The 21,937-nt window shown below is 36.2% G+C and overlaps 2 protein-coding genes across 4 annotated transcripts in view; both read right to left on the bottom strand.

The window, feature by feature from the left end:
- The window catches only part of LOC140003086 (uncharacterized), a 35,975-nt gene extending 31,286 nt beyond the window's left edge, over window positions 1-4,689 (bottom strand). The window contains exons 1-4 of the mRNA XM_072041885.1: window positions 4,666-4,689; window positions 1,969-2,022; window positions 992-1,045; window positions 835-888 (exon numbers count right to left, since the gene is read on the bottom strand). Coding sequence (XP_071897986.1) covers window positions 835-888; window positions 992-1,045; window positions 1,969-2,022; window positions 4,666-4,689 — 186 coding nt within the window. The remainder of the gene's footprint in view (window positions 1-834; window positions 889-991; window positions 1,046-1,968; window positions 2,023-4,665) is intronic.
- Window positions 4,107-21,937, bottom strand: part of LOC140003099 (noelin-3-like) — a 47,912-nt gene continuing 30,081 nt past the window's right edge. Inside the window, exons 1-4 of one of the 3 annotated variants that reach the window (XM_072041905.1) lie at window positions 16,878-17,023; window positions 12,104-12,250; window positions 9,127-9,282; window positions 4,481-5,271 (exon numbers count right to left, since the gene is read on the bottom strand). In XM_072041905.1, the coding sequence (XP_071898006.1) occupies window positions 5,023-5,271; window positions 9,127-9,282; window positions 12,104-12,250; window positions 16,878-16,997 (672 nt within the window). In that variant the 5' untranslated portion in view covers window positions 16,998-17,023 and the 3' untranslated portion in view covers window positions 4,481-5,022. Of the gene's footprint in view, window positions 5,272-9,126; window positions 9,283-12,103; window positions 12,251-16,877; window positions 17,039-21,937 lie in introns of those variants that run through there. The other 2 variants (XM_072041908.1, XM_072041907.1) reach the window with 2 other exon arrangements.

The raw sequence follows: 21,937 nt of genomic DNA, 5'->3' as shown, positions 1-21,937 counted from the left end.
AACAACTCTCCATTATTTCTCAGCTTGCAGAACTCATTAAATGGAACTGAAATTAAGAGGAAAGGAGTCTTAACTAGGAAAACAAACAGTCATATGCTACAACTCGAGAAGGAGGAAGGAAGTAATTAGAAGAAATAAAACCTCCAAAATAATATATGTGGAAGCTTCTCTGTATGAATGCAGACAACACAGGAAATAAGCAAGAGGAAATAAAAATGACAACTAGGGATACACAAATCTGAATGTCATGTTGAATTAAATTTAGTGGGATGATTGTTGGGATTCTAAATCTGTTTCCAGATTTTCAACTAGCTTAAATCATCTTCAAACCTTTAACTTTATTGGAACTATATCTATTTCTATGGGGAACAAACACATATTGATGTGACTTTTGCTTCACCTCACAGATATGTTTACCACAGTATCTTATATTCTTAACCTTCCAGGTAGAAGGCTACATGATATTCTAAGCCACAGCAGTATAAAATAATACTGTTGAAGCCAATTATGTTACTTTAAACTGTGTAACCAAGGAAATCACCATAGCCTTATACTTACTAATCATTCCAAAAACTACATCTTCTCCCCCAAAGCTCTTGCCTAATACTTAAATAATTTTGTGATGTAAAATGTGAAAGAAAAAAAAAACAAACAACAAAACAAACAACAATAGTAAATCAGCCATTAGAAGTATTGGTTGATTACTATTAATAATTATTAATGAAAGATATTTTGGAACTGTAACATATCTGTATAGCACCAAAGAAGAATCAAAATATATATTCCTATTCCAACGTTTTCTCCTTCTAGGTATGACATAATCAACATTCTCACCTTTTCACCAACACCTCCAACAGAGCCAATTGAGCCTGGTGGGCCTTGGGGACCCTGCAATGATACAAGATGTTATTTCAAGTACAGTTACCCCAAATATATTGCTTATTACTGAATTTCAAAAGGAATTTAAAGAGAAAAATAGATTAATTCTTACATCAGCTCCATTAGGACCTTGGGGACCTCTTGGACCTGGAGGACCAGGTGGACCCTGTATCAAAGAGACAATTTGGTATATTTAAAATCATAGAATAAAAGTCCAGTGGGGCTTCTTTGGCCAACTATAAATCATATCTTCAATCTGTAAGAGACTTTTAATCTTCACAGTGCTACAACAACAGCAGGGCTAGATTGCAGCCCACTGCATGAGTTCACAAAAATATCCAAGATACATAGTACATGAGCTGAAAATGATATAATGATTGTGAATCATGAGGACTTGTTTCCCTGTGCATTACCTACATATCCCTTCCACTGCACAAAGACCTCAGAGTAGCTTATCTGTCTGGTAGCACCCATATGGCCGTAGTGTACCATGGTGACTACAGATGGGCAGTAAAAAAGCAGGCAGCCTTGGCATAAGGTGTTGGAGGCACACACAAAATGTAGATAGCTTGCAATTCTGTCAAGACCAGCACAGAAGGCATTGTGACAACAGCATAAACAGTTGAAGAATGTAGTCTCAAGATGACCCAGAGAAACAAAACCAAATAATGTTTACCATCTTTTGTCATACAATTACAGTCCAATGGAAAATGTGCCATTGATCCCTGATGCTATGGTACAATGCCTGAAGTTCCTATTTCAGAAAAGCAGTTCCAAATTCTTCAGTGCAGTGGTGTCTTTTCTCTTTCTTTCCTGACCCTGCTTGCCACTATCCTGTCAGGCAAACTTGGTTGCTTTGCTACCTACTTTTCAGAGTATTTTCTGAAGTTATATAAATCTTTATCTTAGAGTTAAGATGGATGCAGGAAAGCAAAATAAATCCCAGAGGCAGTTCAAAATGCACAAATGTTTCATGCTCAGGCAACAAATTCAGGAGTAAATTATCAAATTGTGAGCTACAGAGAAAATACAATAATATAAAGATGATACTCATTGCCCCCAGAGTGACCGATGGGGACAAAGTCTTACCATTGGGCCCACATCACCATTTTCACCTTTTTCACCTGGTGGGCCAGGCAGACCCTAAAACACAGGGAAGATATATGAAAACTATTAGTGGGTTATCTGGAATGATGAGATATAAATCAATATAAAACAATATATATATACATGTGAAACTTGGGCAGGGAAGGGGGGAACAAAAGAAAACCAAACCAAAACAAACCTATTTGTAATAAATAAATAAAATTAATTTTTCATATTACAGCAAATGTATATGTAGTCCTGGGATGTATAAACAAGGTGAAATTTAAAAAAATTTCACCTTGTTCACCTCAGAAAATTAAAAAAAAAAAAATAATGGACACACATAAATGCTAGGGTGGCTGACTTGAAAAAGTGTCATCATTATCCAAAACCCAAGTGGGCGTTTGGATAATTTGATTTATGCTATGATACATATATATGTCAACAAAACATGATCAATGCAGCACAGTGAAGTGGCATGCAAAGATGTCTAAGCTACCTCAGTATTGGAAGCCGTAAAACTGCTTTAGCAAGGTGTCCACTGGAGGTAATGAATCCTGCTGAGAGGCATTGCATTGCGTTATGCAAACATTCTTACAAGCAAAGTGTCCAAGTTTGTCTAGTAACAAACATCAAGAGAAGGAAACTGTAGATGATGCTAATACTGATACCTAGCATAATGTTCCCCCAGCTAGAAACACTATCACCACTAAGCTGGGCAATCCTAAATGTAGGTTACTTGGCTTCTGCATCAAGCCAAGGAGTCCAATAGCATTGTAGTGATTTACGTTATATTAAGGTCTGGTTTTAAGTTTCATCTCCAGTGTTCTGCTACTTCCAAAGTATGTATCAAAATATTACCCACCAGATTGGAAAGGGCAACTTGTCATCTTAGCTACAAAGCTGTATAAAAATTAGGAAGTACGAACATAGCCAACACCATATCTATTTCTCAGCTGCCCTCCTACTTTGACACAATCTGAACAACAGAAAGACTTGTTAAAATTCAGAGGTATACCTTTTCTAAAAATGATGTATGTCTCTGTTGTCTATTACAGTGAAAACTTGGCTGACCTGTCAGTGCCTTGTGGTTGTTGTGAAAACTTATTTATTATTAAACATTCAACATGAAAAAGCCAATGTTAACTCATCAGATACTGCTGGTTTTTTGTTTGTTTGTTGTTTGTTTATCTATCTATCTATATGTATGTAGGTATATCCATTGCTTGTTTTAAAAGTTGCAATCTCAGGTACTGATTCTTCTAATTGTTTCTGTAAATATTAAATTTAAAGCACATTTTACACTGCTTGCAGAGGCCATATTTATGAAACCTCAAAGGCAATTAAACATTCAATTGATATTTATGTCTTTGAAAATATTATCAAAAGCCATTCAATGAACACTTAATTGTAACACTGAAAATTTCCTACTGATTTCACTGAATTGCTATTTCATTCATTATTGGACATGGCATTTTGGGAGTCTTTTCAGTTCCTTTTGGCAAGATGTTGTTGAGGTGCTTGCTATTTTTATATTTCAATATTTAAGTAAAATTGCCATAAACTGTGAGGTAACTTAAATATGTTAGTAGAGTTTTTCAGATTTTCTTGATTTTCTACTCCTTTTGTCAGAAATACCCTTCTTTAAAAATACTATAAAATATATTTTGAACAGCAACGAAATTCATAATTAAGGTAATAAATATTCAAAATAACACATTTTCACTTTTATGAACAAAAATACTTTTCCTTAATGACCAATTTAAGTATTATCACTAGAATTTAATTGAAATAAGTGTAATAGAATTACCATGGAATATTATATATAAGAAAGAAAAAATTACTCCTCGATAGTTCATTATTACCATGAGAACTGCATTACTTGATAAAAGAAATTCCTAATTTCTCAGTGATACTTCATACAATTAGCATTTTGGTCCACATACATAAAAGACAATCAGAATCAGAAAAATAATTCCTCTCTTTAAGCTAATTTATTTTTATCAGGTTTCTCAAAGTCAGTGCGTGCATTCTGAGGGCAGACTTTGCATCATGGCTGCAAAGTGGGTGGGTACCAATTACCCTGCTTGCGTAATGGAAGTTAAGGTTGACACTTAACGATACTTCAGACTTTTAGTTTTGGTAGCTAATACTGAGCTAGTGCTGATTTTTGGAGATGCTGAACATCAACTTTTTCTAACAAAAGCCAGCAACATGAGCAATAAAGATGGAGGCTGCCTGATGTAAATCTAGTGCAGTGCTCATGATGGATTTTTGCTGTGTTTTCAAAAAAAAAAATCATGCTTCACTCCACTAAATTAGATATAATGCTAATTTTGTTGTGTTCCAGATGGGAAAGTGGCATATCTGTCTTAATGCTGGTATTACAGGTCTAAAGACAGTGCAGTTGGAGTGGGCTCTCAGGTGTCATAGCAAGATTTGTATCATGGACAGTGCCAAACTGATTCCAGTCTACTTCTGACTATTGTTTTTTTCACACTGATTAACCAAAAATGACTTAAATAGAAAAGCCCGTCTGAACTTTTTAGAAAGAACCTTTGTATCTCCCCAATGAGTTGTAAGTCTCTTAGATTTAAAGTTGCTATCTTTTATAATTTTCCATCTCAGTTCCTTTTGTATAAAGTAGGGTAGGTAATTATCTAAAATACGTTGGCGCAAATTTTGAGGGGTATGACTAACCTTAAGAGGAGTTACTCTTGACATTTTTTAGGGTAGCACAGATCAGAGTATGGAATTAGAGAGTCATTGAGATTGGAAAAGCCCTCTAAGATCATCTAGTCTAACCTTTTACCTAGCACTACCAAGTCCACCGTTAAACCATGCCAGTAAGCACCACATCTACACATTTTTTGAATACCTTCAGGGATGGTGACTCAACTACTACCCTGGCCAGCATGTTCCAATGCTTCACAACCCTTTTGGTGAAGAATTTTTTCCTAAATGTTTTCTTAATTTTCCTGAATATAGCTCAGACTTTCATCAAAAAAGAAAACTTCATCCTGCTATAGAGAAAACCAAAAATGTACAGCTGTGGGATCAAATCTGACAAGAAACAGTAAACTTACTGAGCTTTTTCATGCAGTCTCGAAGCCTGGTTTCTAAACTGAGCACCCGCTGGTGTAGTTCCTCATAGTCATAAGCACCAATCTCTTCTTGAATCCCAGTGAGTACAGTAGACAGATTCCTAATTTCTTCCTTGAACTGGGTGATTAGTTTGGCATCAGTTTTGTATTGTTCCAGAACTGGGATCAGTGGCAGGAGCTCATCCATCTTTTCTTTCAACTCCTGTTAAAGGTAATCAAATGCGTATTAGAGCAGTTTAAAGGAATTAAATCCTCTTATTCCCTGTTATGTAATATTTATGCCTGATTATTAAAATGACTCAAAAATGACTATTGATTTTAGTTAGAGCTATTATTTCAGTGTACTGTGAAAGTCTTAGAAATCTCAGAATTAATGGCAGTAAGCAGTAGACAAAATGTGTGAGATGATAGTTTATTTCTACTGAGGTATATGATTACCTTCCAGTGATCTGAACCAGACCTGTTGAGGGTCTGACTTTCCATCCAGAGGATATAAACCCCCATGGACTGTATCTTCCTGAGAAAAGGCGATTAGACCTGAACACCTGGTGACAGTCAAAAACATCACACCTGATCTATAGTGGGTAAGCTGTTCATTTTTATTTCACTCCTTAGAAATACTGAGTTCATTTTTTCCTAAATATCTGTTGGACCCTGTTTAGTTCTGATCTGGACACAGTGATATATACCTCTTTCTTCTGAAGTGAAAAATCCATGGTTCTTAAACTGTTTTGTACTTGTGGTACTTCTACATCACTAGGTGCCTTTGAACTTCCTCAGGCGTTCTTTGTTCTGGACTGTAGCAAATCATTTTATTGCTATGTGCAATTGGTATTTTGTCACCACTCCTGTTCCTAAATATCAATTAAGGAAAGCAAGGCTCCACTTGGGAATTCTTGGTTGCCCCTTTCTCAGACTTTTGTCATGTACATTGAGAATTTCTCTTTGTAACTTATAAAGACTGCTTATATTTTGTTTTTGTAATAATTCTTTTAAATGCAGTAAACTTAATCTTTACTAAATTAGTCTAGATTGAGGTTATTTTTTTCTTTCTTTTTATTTTTATTTTATTATTATTTTTTTTCTGTAGATAACCTCAATAATCCTTGCAATCAAAAGGTTTTGCTTTATGAAAAGCTTGTAGGTTTGCCCTTGATTTGCATATCTGTTTATATTTTGAGAAAACAGCAGGACTTCTGTGAGCAAATGCCAGAGGCATGAGGAGATGCAAGCCTGGACAAAACAAGAAAAAGGGTGGAAATAGAGACTTGTTAGGCACTAATATTAGGTGATAGTAGAGACTGAGAATGGATGAGGACACACAGGGAGAGGCTATTGAAGAGATTAGAAAATGGAGTCCTGAAGGAATAGATGGAATAGTCAGCAGATTAAAAGGGAAAGCAGAAGAGAACTAAATGGATGCCCAAGCACAAAGAAGAGGTGCAGAAGCAAATGTGGTCATTAGTTAGTATAGTCAATGAGATGCACGGAGATACGTACAGTTTGTTACATCACTCGTATAAATGGATGCAATAAGCATGGTAAAACATTTTCAAAATAAATAACATAATGTCAAACAGAATGCTTTTCTACTGAGGAGATGTGAAAGAAGCTGATAGTCAGGGTTGGCATTAGATTTGCTTGAAGATCTGCCTCTGAGTTTTTACCTCTCAAACGTGTTCTAGAACAGCTTGAGAGTTTTACGTCTCTTCAGTGCTCAGCTCATCCATGCAGTTTTAACAATGGTTTTCATATTGGAATTATTATTTGCTCAAAATAAAGGCCTATATGTGGAGTTGGAAAGAATAGTTTGCATGCAGGTTATCTTAATATCTAGGAAGTGGCATTTTAAATTACAGAGATATGTTGTTATAAATGGATTAGAAACCATCAGAAGTTTTCTTTGTATCTTTGGCTCTGTTCTCAAAGGGTCTTCCAATTATAGAATATTAGCAGAATTATTGAGGTGGACAGGAAGAAATGAAGAGTTTTTGTCTACAGTTAAAACTATTTTTTATTTGACTATCCTTATTAAAAATTCATCTTGAGCCTAATATATCTGTAAAAAACAAACAGTTGTGTCTTTCTTGATAACGAGACTAGGTTTTGTGATGTGGAATGCACAAAAAGCCAAAAGTTTATATTTGATTTTGAAATGATGAACTTAGGCTTTGGTTCTAGGGGCAGTAAGCAGTCAAAAATCATGGGTAAATCATGGATGGAAAAACAAAACTCAGCAAGATGATGAGTTTAGGAGAATTAGTGGAGGTAACTTATTCCTGACAGAATTTATGTCAGATGAGGTATCATTTGAGCAAACTGCTGTAACTTTTTTGGGGGGGACCAAATATCTTTTGCCTGGCATGAATGCTGATTTGACAGAAATATGACCATATTCTCAAGTGTGACCTGGATCAAATTTGTTCTATTTGGCTCTCAGAAACATGGAACCATAGCATAAAACATCCCGCTTCAGTAAATGATATAAAGATGTTTTTGGCGTTTTCATGAAAAACAAAACAAAACCAAAACCATAGTGTTTGCTGACGTTCCTAACTTGTTGCTGTGATCCGTGGCACAGGAACTAAATTGTACTGCAAAATGAATGGGTGGTAGGCATATTCTGGTGCTTTGCACCTGCTGGTGTGAGGGGTTTTGTTATATCAAGAAGTTCCTGTGTCTCAGGTAAGATAAAGCACTGGAATTTTAGTAGGCTGAATTTCAGAAAGCCAGCAGCATGTTGTGTGATGTTGACCTTCTAAATTCCTCTATCATTTGATTGGCTGGAAATCTGCTTTATGCTCCTGGCAAACTATCAAACTGAGGTTAAATGTCTGACCAATATAAATGCTGAATATTTAAAAGGTTAGAATACTGCAGGAGTCTGCTACCTTTGACATCACATATCAGACAGTCAAATTTTGATATTTTGTTCAAGAAAAACTATTATGAGGATAAAGAATATATAATGGCATTATAGAAATGTGTTGTAGCAATGAGTGATAAAAGGAAAAATTGCAGAGCTTTACTACCTGAAAATTACTAGAAGAATGTGTTCAGCCTCCTATATGAAGAGTGATGACAAAGAATAATGTTTGGTAGTCAGATCATTAAAGTATTTAATTCCTGATGCTATTAAGTCCAGAATATTCAGTGTCTCTGGAAAATAAATTAGCTATGTAATTGTTTAGGTATGTAACTTTAATGCTGATTAGAAAAGTATGTCCATTTTGTGTTTCATGAAGGGTTTAAATATAAATTTTGTTAATGTAAGCTTTGTAATATATTTTTTAGATTCTACCTTGCTGTCTTGCAACCTGAAATACTGTTTATCAGACTTGATATTTGAAGAACTTAACTATGTTTTTGTAAATTTTTCTCCTTAAAAGTACTTCAAATAGGTGTTTTGTTTTTTTTTTTTTTTCCTCTCAGAATACACAAAGCTGTTTTGTAATCTTTGCAACTCTCCTTCCTCACAAAAAGATTGGCTTGTGTTTTTTTCTTGTCATTAAAATTCCTTAGAAGTCTTTTTTTAATCATACAGATGCGACTGGGAATGATTGCCCTCCTCCCCTATCCCAAACTCAGAATAGCAAACCTTCAGACACGAAATTAGATCTTAATTCTACTGGATAAAAATTACAACAACCTGATTTATTATAGGCTTTCTTCCCTTCAACTGCAGTGAATGTCAGGCAGCAGTAAAAGTGCAGAACTCTCTAGTTACTTGCTATTAATTCCATTGGATCTGCCCATTTATCACTGGAGCTTGAATGAATATAAATTTCTCAGTATGACATGCACAATGATACAGGAAAAACAGGAATCTGTTTCTAGTGACATATCTCCAATATCTTAATAATTAATGGTTACTTCCTAGTACAATTAAATTGAACAGAGCAAAAGATTATTATCATAAAGGAAATCTTATTACGCTTTTCATTTTAATGTTGCTCTTGTATGAACATTTCAAGCTGAGATCTTAGCAGTCCATGCATTGCTGCTTAGTACATCGCTTCCAGCAGGCTTTCAAAGTTATTGTTAAAATAAAACCTACTTGAAAATGCTTTGTCATTAATGTCTTCCGATCATCTTCAATTTGCCGAAACTTGGCCTTCAGCCCTTTCATTTGTGTTTCCATTTTTAAAACATACTGGAAATCCCTCTGAGTCCGTAGATTTAAAACTTCAATAGATTGGGACATATTCTGAACCTGTTAAAGAAGAACACTCTCTAAATGCACTTTTTGTTGCTTTACTTTTTTTTTTTTTTTTTTTTCCCTGCTCAGATAGTTAAATGTCAGGCAATAAAATGTACTTATGTCAAGGCTTTAGCTGTGAGCCATTTATACCACAGTATAGGTTTTAAATTCCATAACTGCATGACAGTACAAAAATTGGGGAACAGCGCTAACAGAGGGCTAGCGGGACTGAGATCTTAGAGCCACAGAGTATTTGGATAGTTTCTTTGAGGTAGAGAGGGGGATCCTTTCAGCACCATTTTCAATGGGCTGGAAAAATGCTGTTAATTGTTAGAGGCTACTTTGTCTTTTGTAGTAGATGCTGCCTGTTCTTCAGGATGCTCCATGCACCATGTGTTTCCTCCTCCACTTGAGGAACAGGACTAAGATTAGGAGAAAATTTCTGGGCTGTTACGAAGAGTGTGATTTTCATACCTAGTAGGCATTGGTATAATAATTCACTATAAGGAATACATGAGACTGTCCAGAGATAAGCTGGGATGGGGCCATCATTAAATTGGGATTTGCTTGTGGTTTTACAAGTATAAAATTAGAAACTTCAGCCAATTGTTTTAATAGTAGAAAATCATTTTTTATAGATAAGTGACTGTTCAGGAAACTGTAGTACTGCAAGTGACCTCATTTAGCACTTTCACTAAAATGAGGCAAGGACTTTTCATCTGGAGTTAATTATATATCTATATAATATATATGGATATATATATCTATATATAGATAATTATAATTATCTAGCAGTGCCTATTATAAAAGCAATGTTTTTCCCAGTCATAAACATGACACATTTTGCAAATGCAGTTATTATTTGACAGTAAGTGTTCCGTCCACTAAAACGGGAAAAAAGTGGACTATGAAAAAAAAAAAAAAGAATATTAAGTGCTGTATTGAAGTTTTGTCTCAAAAAAAAAAATTGACCTTCCTAATAAACCACAAAAGTAGCAGTACTCCTGTTGTCTGCAAGAGCATGTAAAATTTAAACTAATATTTGTATTTGAAATTAATATGTTGTAACCTACAGACTGCGGGGATTCAGAAAAATATATACTTAAAATAGTACAAATCAGCTTTTGGACGGTTACCATTGGCAGTTCCTAGAAGTATTTTTAAGTGAAAAAGTAACGTTTTTATTTCTTCTTTGCTTTCCAACTGTTGAGCAAGCAAGTAGTTCTTCGGTTTTGTGGTGACACACATGGTCCACAGGTCTGTAGGTATTTTTGTTGACACACAAAGCCACAGGTTTTTCTCTGTGACTTCATTTTGTACCTGTTCTCAAGCTGCATCTGCTGAGTACCATGAAATCTGTAGGAATGGTGAGTAAGAGGGCAGGCTTGTTGTTAAAGATGAAAAACATTAATTAGGCTTAAAAATTACTGGCTGTTTGGCGGTCATAGCTAACACGTTTACTGAATTAGGTCTTATCCTGAATTTTGATCGTTCCTACCTCCTGTCATAGATGGTAAGTGGAAAGCCAACTAATTGAGTTTGGCTGGGATTTTTATCAGTTTTGGAACAATATGAAGGTGGTGTGAACCCCATTCTAGGAGACTCTACCCTCACCAACGTATTTAGCTTGGAAAAATTCTGATGTTTTATTTCCTTGGGACCCTGAGATGGAAAAATAGCTCATTAAAACCTGTTAATATATTCTGTGGAGGAGAGGGCAAGGAGAAATAACTGAAGATGGGTATCAGGAGCAAACATGACTGCCTGTCCTCCCATCTCCTTTACATTTCTACTTTCTACATTTCTACTTTTCTCCTTTACATTTTACATAAGTTGAAAAACTTTCTTCTGAGAAAGGGATTGTTTTTGGGAAGTTTCTAAAACTACTTAGTTACATGTCATGCTATGGACTCTGTCAAAAACTGAAATTAAGTCCCTCCTGAAGTTCATGGAGGTTTATGAAGGGAACATCTGCTGGATTTAGCATTGGAGTGATTTTTCTATAGCTGAAAAAATACTGAAAATTGTATGCTGAAAAATGCATTTTTTTGGGGGGGGTCTACATTTTATGTTGCTTTCTGCTGTTGCTGTTCAAATGCTCTGTCTCAGTCCCTCAGGGTATGAACTACTAGCTGTTACACAGTAACTATAAACTTGGTTACCTACACAGGGAATGCAGAATAATAGTTTGTGTTTTCATGGTTGCAGTGTTTTTTTCGGTTCATACAAAATAACAGTTTACCAATTTTAATATATAAACAAGAGTGGATAATAGTGGGAATAAGAATTGGGTTGTTTAGACAAAATTTGCACCACCGGAGAATGAAATAAATAGTATTAACTGAGGAAATAAGAAATAAAAATAACTTAGAATTGTTTCTCATCTGTACGGTCTGCTTTGATGGTGCTGTCATGTCTGTATCTCATTATTTGCTGATAAGAGACAAGGAATGACCTTCAAGAGACTTACATGTTTGAAGCAGGAGCTGTAGTTTAAATCCCACAACAACGAGGAAGTTTAAGGTGGGATTTGTAACTGTTTTGACACAGGGAAAGTCAGTCCTGTATGTGTGTAAGAAAGGGTTTGGGGAATGAGCAAGAGAAAACGCAACTTCAGTTTGCTAGATAAGTGGCTTGGGTTGACAGAGGTGTGCTATGAGGGAAACAGACAAATTACGATAAGTGGTGAAAACACAGGTAGGGGATATACCCTGAAGGAATGTTTTTATAGATAACGCTTCAGGGCACCATTATATATTAAACTTAGAGAGGCAGGAGTGGATTTCCAGGGAAGTTCAGTGATCAAAAGGAGAAATTCATTGGGAAGACTTACCTTCTCTAGCAGCTGTCTAAGTTGTCTGCTCTTGGCATCTCTTGAACATAGGTTTTGTTCAGGTGCAACAACAGTACAAATGCAACGGCCATCAGGATCCTGGGCTGAACTATAAACTTGCCACCCTTCCTTGGGGCTAATCTGAGTCTGTAACACAACAACAACAATAAAAATAAAGGGAACAGAATAGATTTAATTGCTGTTTGAAAACACCACCTATTTTTCTTTATTGTTTGCATTATATATTTGCAGTGAGGTTCCTCCTAGTCATCACTCATTATCCTCTTAACTAATTAGGCTGGTGATTTTGCACAGTTTTGCCATGTTGCACATCTGCAGCAGAGTCTCTGAGCATTGTTTCCAGTGTGGGTGAGAGCAGTTTCCTGTTAGTGATTCAGCACAAGTGGTTGATGTAATTCTTTGCAGAGGGACGGTAAGGCTTTTCATTAACAGAGAACAAATATGTCCTTTCAGCTTGAATGACTTTTACTTTAGACTAATGGAAACAACAAAGACAGAAAAGAACAAATACAAAATCCCAAAGAGAAAGCACAGTCTGTGTGACTCACGCAATAGGGAATTGGCTGGGAAGCGGTTCTGGAGGTGTGTTAGCAGGTTTGCAGCACAGAAAACTCTTCTTGGTTGACTTCAGCTACACGTACACCAAAGGGAAGACAGGGGCAGTACTGAAAAGTACTAGGTTAGTTTAGATGATCGGGGGTGATGGCAGGCATGGCACAGGGCAGGAAAGGCATCACACTGTCCTTTACTGGCACAGAATTTTAGGAATTCCGAACCTGTTCTTTTTCAGCAACCACCACCACAAACAAGAGCAAAGTAAAAAACTGTATTTCAGAGCAGGCCAACACTACACTGCCTTTAAAACTCATGTGATACCTTGCAAGAGTAGGTAACTGTCTGCTTAATGGGATTTATAGAAATGCACAAGATCAGAACGAGACAAAGCACCATAATCAGATGATCGAACAAATTCAGGTGAGGGAATGAAAACTAATTGGCACCAGAAATATTTTGACTGTTTTCAGGCTGTAATTTCAAGCTAATATTCTGCATTATTCTTTTCTAATAATACTATATTGGCTGCTGAATTTTACAGTGCAGTTGCTAATGGATGACACTGAAATATTTTTGGTCTGGATAAAGTTGGAATAAATTAATTTTATTCTGAAATTCTACTCGGTGTCAGCACAAAGAGTGATTGTTAAAATTGGCAAGCTTTGATATTGATGCTTAGTGAGGAGTAAGTTGCATAGTTCCGTGCCTCAGAAAAGGTGCAGTATCTCTGTAGACTGAGGTCAGACGGGAAGGTAGCAATATTTTTCTGAGTATCAGCGCAATGTTAGAGAAGAGCATAGACTTTTTGTCCCCCACAGTGTCTATTTTGAAGAAGTCATTGAAGACAGCAGTGACCTCTTTTACTGTGGAGTTAACTAAAACAATTCAGAACTGTATTGTTCCCTTGTTTTGGAAGGAAGAATAAGGTATCATAGCGTAGATGACTAAACAGAGGACAGTCAAACCTGGGTTTGACAGAAAGGCATATCCAAAGGTCAGTGCTAAATTGTTGTGCTCTTGCAGCCTTAATTTTTAGGGCACAGGTGATCTAGTTTAACACATGGAGAAGAATAAAATCTAACCAAACTTACAACTGGAGAGATAATTTAAATTAGATTTGAGCAGCTACTAAAATGGCAAGCTAGAACAATTGAAACCTTATAGCTGGTGACCCTTTGAAGTGTAAGCTCTGTTCACAAGTTTCCATGCTGCTCTGTAGAAAGGCTGCCCAGTGTGCCCATACAAGAGCAACCTCTTGTTGAAGTTCAGGAGCCTAAAGCTTGCAATTATAATTCCTACAGAACAGAAATACTCCGTATAGTTTATGAATAAACTGTGATATTTGCGATACCTGCTATTTTTGGTTGATAGCAACAGATTTTACTGCATTCAAGTGAATAGAGTTCTCTGCAGTTGAGAATGGATGCGATAGCAGGATTGTGCATGGTCTGTAGTAAAGCAATTACAGTCCACGCTGTGTTGTCAAAGGTATTTGTATATGCTAACAATATGTATTGGTGTGTTTTGTCTGAGAAAATAATGTTTATTGATTAATTTGGCTGATATTTTCTTATGGCACTTAACGTATATCTTGATTTAAAAAAAAATAAAAAATGCAGTAGCTATTTGGGAAAATATTTTTCACAGTGAAAGACCTTCAGGCATAATATGAATGCGTTGTGATGGGCTGCCCATGCAGAAATGAGTGCTGAGACACCAGCTCCAGTGTGGGCTACATTTTTTTTTCTGGTATTCTTTGTTACCTGTGTGCATGCTATTGGGGTACCTTTGTTAACTAGGATGGGTAATACGAATAATTACAGAGAAAAATAAGCATGTGCAGGTAGGTGCACTTAGCTTTTTTTTTCTCTCTCTCTTTTTTTTTTTTTTTTAATTTTCTTTGTCATTTAATGCCTATCTCAAGCAGAAACTGCTGTGCCACATGGAAAGAGCTAGAATGCATCAAAACCTTTTGAAAGCTGCTGAATCTAGTCTCCAAACGCAGGCTTACTGCTGACAGGCCTTAGTCAACAAACGAGAAAAGAAATAACGAGTGGTGAACAGCAGCAATGAAGACAAATCATTCTAGTTCTTGGAAATCTGGGGAAAACAGAAGAGTCTCTACAAAGAGCCATATTAATCTGCCTTGGCAGGCTGCTGAGTTACAGTCACTTTACTTACCTTACAAAGATTAATTTTTTTCACTTGCACTCACATTCTGATAAAGCTGCTATAGCTGCCTCCATTGTTACTAGTAATTGGGCAAATGGAAACACGTATACTCAGTATCAGTGCTTAAATAGAACAATACTTGTCAGTCGTAGGATTTTGGTCCTGGGAGTGAAACGTTGCTGAAGAGGGGGGTCTTTCCCCTGACCCTACATTTCTTCCAGCAAGGGGAGGAGAAAATGTTAATAAAGATGGGGAGGTTTTGCTCTTTTTTCCTGGTGCAAGATGTGCAATTTTTGAGCTGTGTATAGGAGAGAACTTCTGGAGAACCGCTTGCGCAGCACTGTTCACTAGAGAAGCTGCCAGGGGATGACACTAACTTGACAGCTAACTTTAATTGACTGCTGCCAATTAAAAAACAGGTAGTGATGACCACAGCATCGCTGAGCACCTGGGCCATAAAGTCTCAGCTAGAAGCTGAAGTTTAGAAAAAGGCAGCAGAGTTGTGGTGCTAGTTCTATAACAACACGCCACCTGATTGAAGATGGTATTTTTTCCACTTGGCAGATGTTGCCAAGCTCAGATAATCGGGTTTTTGTGCTTGTGTCCCCAGCTCTCCAGGCACTCCTGCTAGCCCTCTTGAAACCCAAAATGTGCATATAACTCCAATGTTTGAGTTTGAAGAGCATTACTAAAATAATACTCAGGAGGCATTTGTAACATCAGTGTTCCGATGAAGCCAAGGGAGGCATGGCAGTTTACACTACCTGGAATTTGAAAATGACAATATATATAATCATATATTAGTGTGTAAATATACATATGCCTACATGTTGCAACAACAAGTGTGCACCTCTTTGCCACTCAATTGCAACCTTAAACTTGGATTTAAATTAGATAGGGAACCTTATTTCTTATAATATCACATTGCCACAAGAACTAGCAAACTGTATTGTAGGTCAGTGGGCATAAACTCCATTTATAGAAAACAAACTGGAGCTTTTCCTTGTCTTTTCACCTTGATGCTCTAAAACTTATAAGAATTGTTTCTTACAATATAATTAAATTTAAAGTAGTGGTATTTAAAGTCTAAACGAAGTGACTTTCTGCAGTAATGCTTTTCCTGTGTGCATATATTCAATTAATTAAATGTTGATTAGTTAATGCATTTTTATTTACAACTGAAAAATTAAGTTCTGTATATTGTGCTCTACTGTACAAACAGTTAACTATATCTTTTACATAACACACTATCATACAAACATCTGACTGCAGTTATAATAAAATTGTTTTACTAACCATCTAGAAAAAATGTGTTCTAGTTTAACTTACAGATAACTTATAACTAGGATAGTGTTCCTAGCTAAACTATTACTTTAATTTTTACACTTTTCATTAATAGCTAATCACAGCTTTTCTGTAGGTCTTAATTAACAGAGGCTGTTGGATATGAGCATCAAACATACAAGCTGATATTTGTTATTTGTACAATTACCTTTCTAAAGTTCTGATACCCAGCTTCCTAGTACCAATTTTATTTTATCAGCTATTTATTTGCTTAACCATGCTCCAATAAAGGAAAAAATAAGAAAGGATCAGGCTCCTTGAATATTGTAGTCAATAGCTTATGTATAGCACTAATCAGACAAAAATTAAAAAGAAATCTTCTGATACCTGTTTTCCTTAATAATGCAGTACATTTTTTTTTTTTCTGGAGCAGTAAACAGGCAAAATATCGAAGCAAAAGAAATGGCATTGCTGTGCTATTTTTAGCATTTCACCCTCAAGATGAAGGCATTTGTTCTTAAATATTTAAGGATGCTATTTTAAAATCTTTTCTTTCATAGTAAGACCACAACATGCTCACCAATGTGCAGATTTATGATGCCCAAAAAGAAGCATGCATTAAGTGATGATAGGAAGATTAGTACTCTAAAAAGATTCACAGAGAGGCAACAGAGTAAAGCTTTTGCTGGCACTTATATTTGCTCAGCATTCAGATGGATTGCAACACATCACAGCTACTTACTGAAGTGGGTAGTCTGGTGGTATTTAGTCCTACCAGAGATGGGAGAGTTTGGGACATCCAGTTAGAGATCATTGCCACGGTACTAAGAACAGCACCAAGCTTCAGCAGTGGAGGGCTCATTGCTGTGGAGCTAATGAGTTTTCATAGTGACTGATTATCATCCCAGTGCAGGCTGGCGCTGAGAGGAGCACACGACAGCCTCAGCGGGGAAGGAGAGCAAGGTACCCAGATTGAATCATCTGTTAAGAACACTCTTATCTTTATTTGGTCTCTTTCTTTGCTCTTACTAACAATGCTTATCAGTATTTATTTGCTATTTATGACTGTAACACTTATTATAGGACTTGGCAGTCCTTTACATGCTAATAGCCATTGCAGTTTACAGTGGGAGATGGGATGAGTGAATTACCTCTTTATAGGTGCTGGAAAGTTAATTAGCACTTCATTAGTTTAGTCCTTGCAGAATGGACTAAAACAGTACATTTAGTCATCCTGTCTGAAATTCAAAAGCACAATCACAAAACTGAAACAAAGAAAACAAAACAACAAACAAAAAACTCCCTACTCCCCATCGCTGTTTTGGTAGAAATATGCTCAGGTATACTTCAAAAGATGATACAGGAACTATACTTGTCCCGGGGGACAGGGGAAGGGTGAGAGCTGTAAGCATGCCCATGAAAAGACAAAGGCAGGCATTCCCAGAAACCTCCCCAAATACCCCTTGATTTGTTGATCTCACATAAACTACAAACATTGGCAACTTTATAATTTGCAAGGCATGTTAAGATACATGTTAAGATAGTATTTAGTGTTTTGTTTTTATTTTTTTTTACTGTGCATGTTTTACACTGAAAATTTTTGCATTACAGGGCTGGCAGACTCAGTGTGTATTCACTGTTGTTAGGAATAGAAAATAAGTTGTGGGTTGCTCATATAGCATTTGGAGGCTTCTCTTGGCTCTATCTGCTGTTAAATCTGATGTTCTCTAGTGCTGTAGACTGATCTCCAGGTTCAGTAGCAATTAATCTTTTTCAGAAACTTAGTAACTGTGGGGGAAAAAAGTATATAAATCATTGTGTTGAGGTAGCTTTCCTTTTCTTTCTTTTTTTTTTTTTTTAAAGAGTTATTTTAAAAAGAAGAAATGCTGAGCAGGGATTTCTAATGGCAATTATTTTAGAAAGAACTTGCTTAAAAATTTGCAGAGATGGACTACTGTGTGTGCTTCCTGAGGCAATTATGGATTTAGTTTGTTTCTGAAGTTGTGTCCAAAGGAGTATATTTTTCTTAAAGAACTTTTAAAGTTTGTATGAAGGAAACCTGTAATAAAATGGAAAGGGTTGCATTTTAGAGCAGTGTGCCATCACAAATGCAAACTTCCTATACTTACTGTAAGTATAAACTTATAGTTTACGTGTAAACTTAAACTTGTAGTATCAGTCCTGCAAACAATATTTCAGATTCTTAGGTCTTGTACACCGAAGTCAGGCTAAATTTTCTCTTCCAACATTCATTTGGGATGATTTCAATCTCTTGTTTAACAAAGACACACGGAAAACTAGTTTTTAAAAAAGAAACAGAAAACCACGTGGAGGGCTATTATCTAATCTTACAAGGGGTCTTCAGGCACAAGGATTCAGCAATGGAATGAATTCACAGAGAAATTTCTCGCATCCCAACGTTATATATTTTCTGGGAGTCACACAGTAAGGTGAGCTGCAAAATGTTTCAGGTACTCAAAACAAAAACACGCTGAATTCACTGAAGAGGTGCACTTGAAAACTGAAAGAATGAGTTTATTTGTTTATATGCAGATTCTACACAGAAAAATAAGCTCTTTGCTAATTTCCATATACATATATAGACATGAAAGTAAAAGATCTATCTGAAAAGGATAAGTTAAAGTGTTAAACCTGTTGTAGTTTTAATTATCTGATGCATGTTGAATGCACACACTTGTGTGCATTTTGACTTATTTCACATATTTTGGCAAAACTTTTGGGACAAAATAATGTACAAGGGCCATTTTCTCCAAAGAATTCAAATTGCTTTCAGATTATGAGTCAATAGCAAATAATTCTGATGTTTGAATAAGAAAGCGTTGTGATTCTTTTGTTCAGTTTGAAATAAACAAAATCCCAGGGAAAAAAAAAAAAAGAAAAGAGTTGCACTGGATCAGTCTCCTTGATTCATTTAGTTCCTTTTTTTAGCAACAGCCAGCAGCAGATGCTTAATAGAGGAGCGTAAGAGAGCAAACATACTGCAATACTTTTCTTGCTGTAGCCTTCCAGCAAAGTGTGGTGCTTACAAGGCCTGAGGTTGTAACTGTGTTCAGTGGCCTTTCCAGGAAGCTTTCCTCCGTGAATTTCTCATCACTTTTTAACTCATCGGTAACTTGGGGTGGCACATCATCTACTGATATGGAGTTCTGCGGTTTAATTATGTCCTTTGTGAAAAGTATACTTACCAAAAGTTGTGATTAGACTGCAATTTTAAGAAATGCTGTGTTTAATTCCAGTCTGCTATTTTCCAATGAAAAATGCATTTTTGGTAAGCATAACCTTGATCTAATAGCCAGAACATCTTTTGGTTACTTAGTAGAAACGAAAAAAAAATCATCAATGAGACTGAAAGGCTGGTCAGGCGTTACCTCAGCAGAAGGGCAGAGTGAGTGGAGGTGTTTGAGTGTCCAAAATAGAGTTCCTGTACCTATGGAGATACTTTGTGGCTCAAAGTTGGGTTTTGTCCTGTGGAGCAGATGGGCTTGTGTTCAGGCTCCGTTTTTCCCCTCTGAGCATGAGGTTGCTGTGCAAAGTAGTATGGCAGAAGTACAAATAAGATCTTTTTAACATGACTTGAAGGATCAAGCATAACATTTTCTTAGAGCAGCAAGAGACAGAAAATGTAATGGAACATCACTGAATTCAACCTTCAGCATTGACTTTTTTTTTTTCTCTTTCCCATTTTAGGGTGTAGTTACATAAAATGTAAATCACAAATACAGAAAACTAAGGCTATAGAGCAGATATGTGAGTGCCATGTCATCAGAATGTTGAAGACCAGAACAGCAGCGATGTTGGACCTTTAACACCTCTAAAGTTCTACGTAAGATTAGAAGGGAGTGAATTTCAGTCAAGTGCAATTGCCCAGGGCCATGATTTCAGTCAGCCTACAACATAGCATACAATGTAGTATCATGAAGAAATGTAGACAGAAACATAATAATCATTTTTTCTCTAATATGATTATAGGTGCAGAATTCAGATTACAATATCCAGGCCCTAAAAACGGAGAGAAAACATCTGAGACAGTTTTCTTCAACAAGAAAACTTAATGGTCCATGAGAAATCATTAAGACTACTGGATGAAGGAACAAGAAAGATCTGCTCTCAAGAGGCCCCTGCATTGTGTAAAGGTATTTACAAACTTTGCAGTGTTAAAACTGTTAGAGCAGCTTGTCAGAGGCTGGGCATTGAGCAGACGGTAGGACACACATTCTAAATGCCTGATAATCCAAGATATGTGTACCAAGTGCATAAGAGAAAAGTAGAGTAAAGCCCTTATGGTATATTAACATGTGCACACCATAGTTATGTAGACATATTATCATGTCCCTATACTTATACATACAATTTATATTTATTCAATAATTTCAATGGTTACTTTTATCTCTGAAATAATGAATGTCCTATAAATTTCTTCCCCTTTCCTGTATCCCCATTTGTTCTGAATGACATCGAGAGTCAGTCTCTTTGCTGAATTCTTGCAATTACTTGCCAGCCTGACAATTTCACAAGTAATTATTTTATTTTATTATTATTTTTTTAATTCAGAGCTGAATTATCATTTCTCCATGTTGTATAATTTTCTCATATAGGTTCTTCTGAAGCACTTCAGCATTCTCTCTAGATCTGACTAACCGCAAAAGATTCTGCTGTTCACCAGTTTTATCACCTTTTTTGTTCCCGTGTTCTTTAGAGGTTTAATATGCACACGAATACCCCCAGTTCCAACACATTTCCTAGAACAGTCATGCTACATTTATACCACATTGAGCTGCAGCTGTTTATAGTTTTGTTTTTCTTTTAAACATTTTCTGATCCACAAAAGACCATAGTCTGTCCCTTCCTGACTTAAACCTTTGACGAACTACATTGCAAAGACAGTAACTTTTCTGAAGTTCAGATGAGTAATTACTGCTAATTATCCTTAATCCCATGTATTGTCAGCTCCCACAAAGAATGCTGTTTGTTTGGGGGCACATGATTTTTTCTACAGATGATATGCTGCTTGGCTTTTGTGTATATTCATTATATTCATTACATACAGAATATTCATTAACATATTTTAGAATTTTATTTTCTTCCAACTAGTCTGCCTGCTGAAGTGAAAACCTGCTGATGTGTGGTTCACAGTATTGCTGCTAGATATGTCTTTAAAGGTAGCATACCAGGAGATTCTCCTCTAGTATTCTTTCTGGTTCTATAATTGCAAATTACCATGCAGGTGATATCTGGATTCCCCACGGTGCTGAAGTTAGATCTGCTGTAAGTGCATAAGGGCTTTAAAGCACATTTGCACTGCGGTGCAGTGACGTGATTGCAGATTGTAGAGAGATACGAGTCTCCTAAAGCAACCCTAGCCCAGGGATTGATGGTAGTGTAGCTTACACTGGAAAGCTGCAAAAATGCTTTTCTAGGACCTTAAGTATTTAGAAGCTGTGTCCTATGCTGCTGCTAGACTTTTTTTTTTTTTACATAGGCTACACCTTTCCCCTAAACATGGACTTGACTTGTGCAGCATCAGCATAGGCAATATTTCTTATGCCATGCACCCATTTGTCAAATAGCTACTCCAGAGTGGTATGCAAAGGAACCCATCCATGGGAACAATTAAAATATCATTTTTCCTAAACAGTGGAAGTGCTCACTGGAACTACATTTTATTTGTGTTCTTATTAGAACTGGAGGAATGCTTTAAAAAACCTTTCTGTTAAAGAACAGAAACTTTGAAATAATTTTAGCTTTATTTTGCCATAAACGTTTGGGGAAATTAAAAAATGG

This window comes from Anas platyrhynchos, chromosome 8, assembly GCF_047663525.1.
Source record: "Anas platyrhynchos isolate ZD024472 breed Pekin duck chromosome 8, IASCAAS_PekinDuck_T2T, whole genome shotgun sequence".
NCBI lineage: Eukaryota > Metazoa > Chordata > Aves > Anseriformes > Anatidae > Anas > Anas platyrhynchos.
This window is presented reverse-complemented; position numbering and strand designations above follow the sequence as displayed.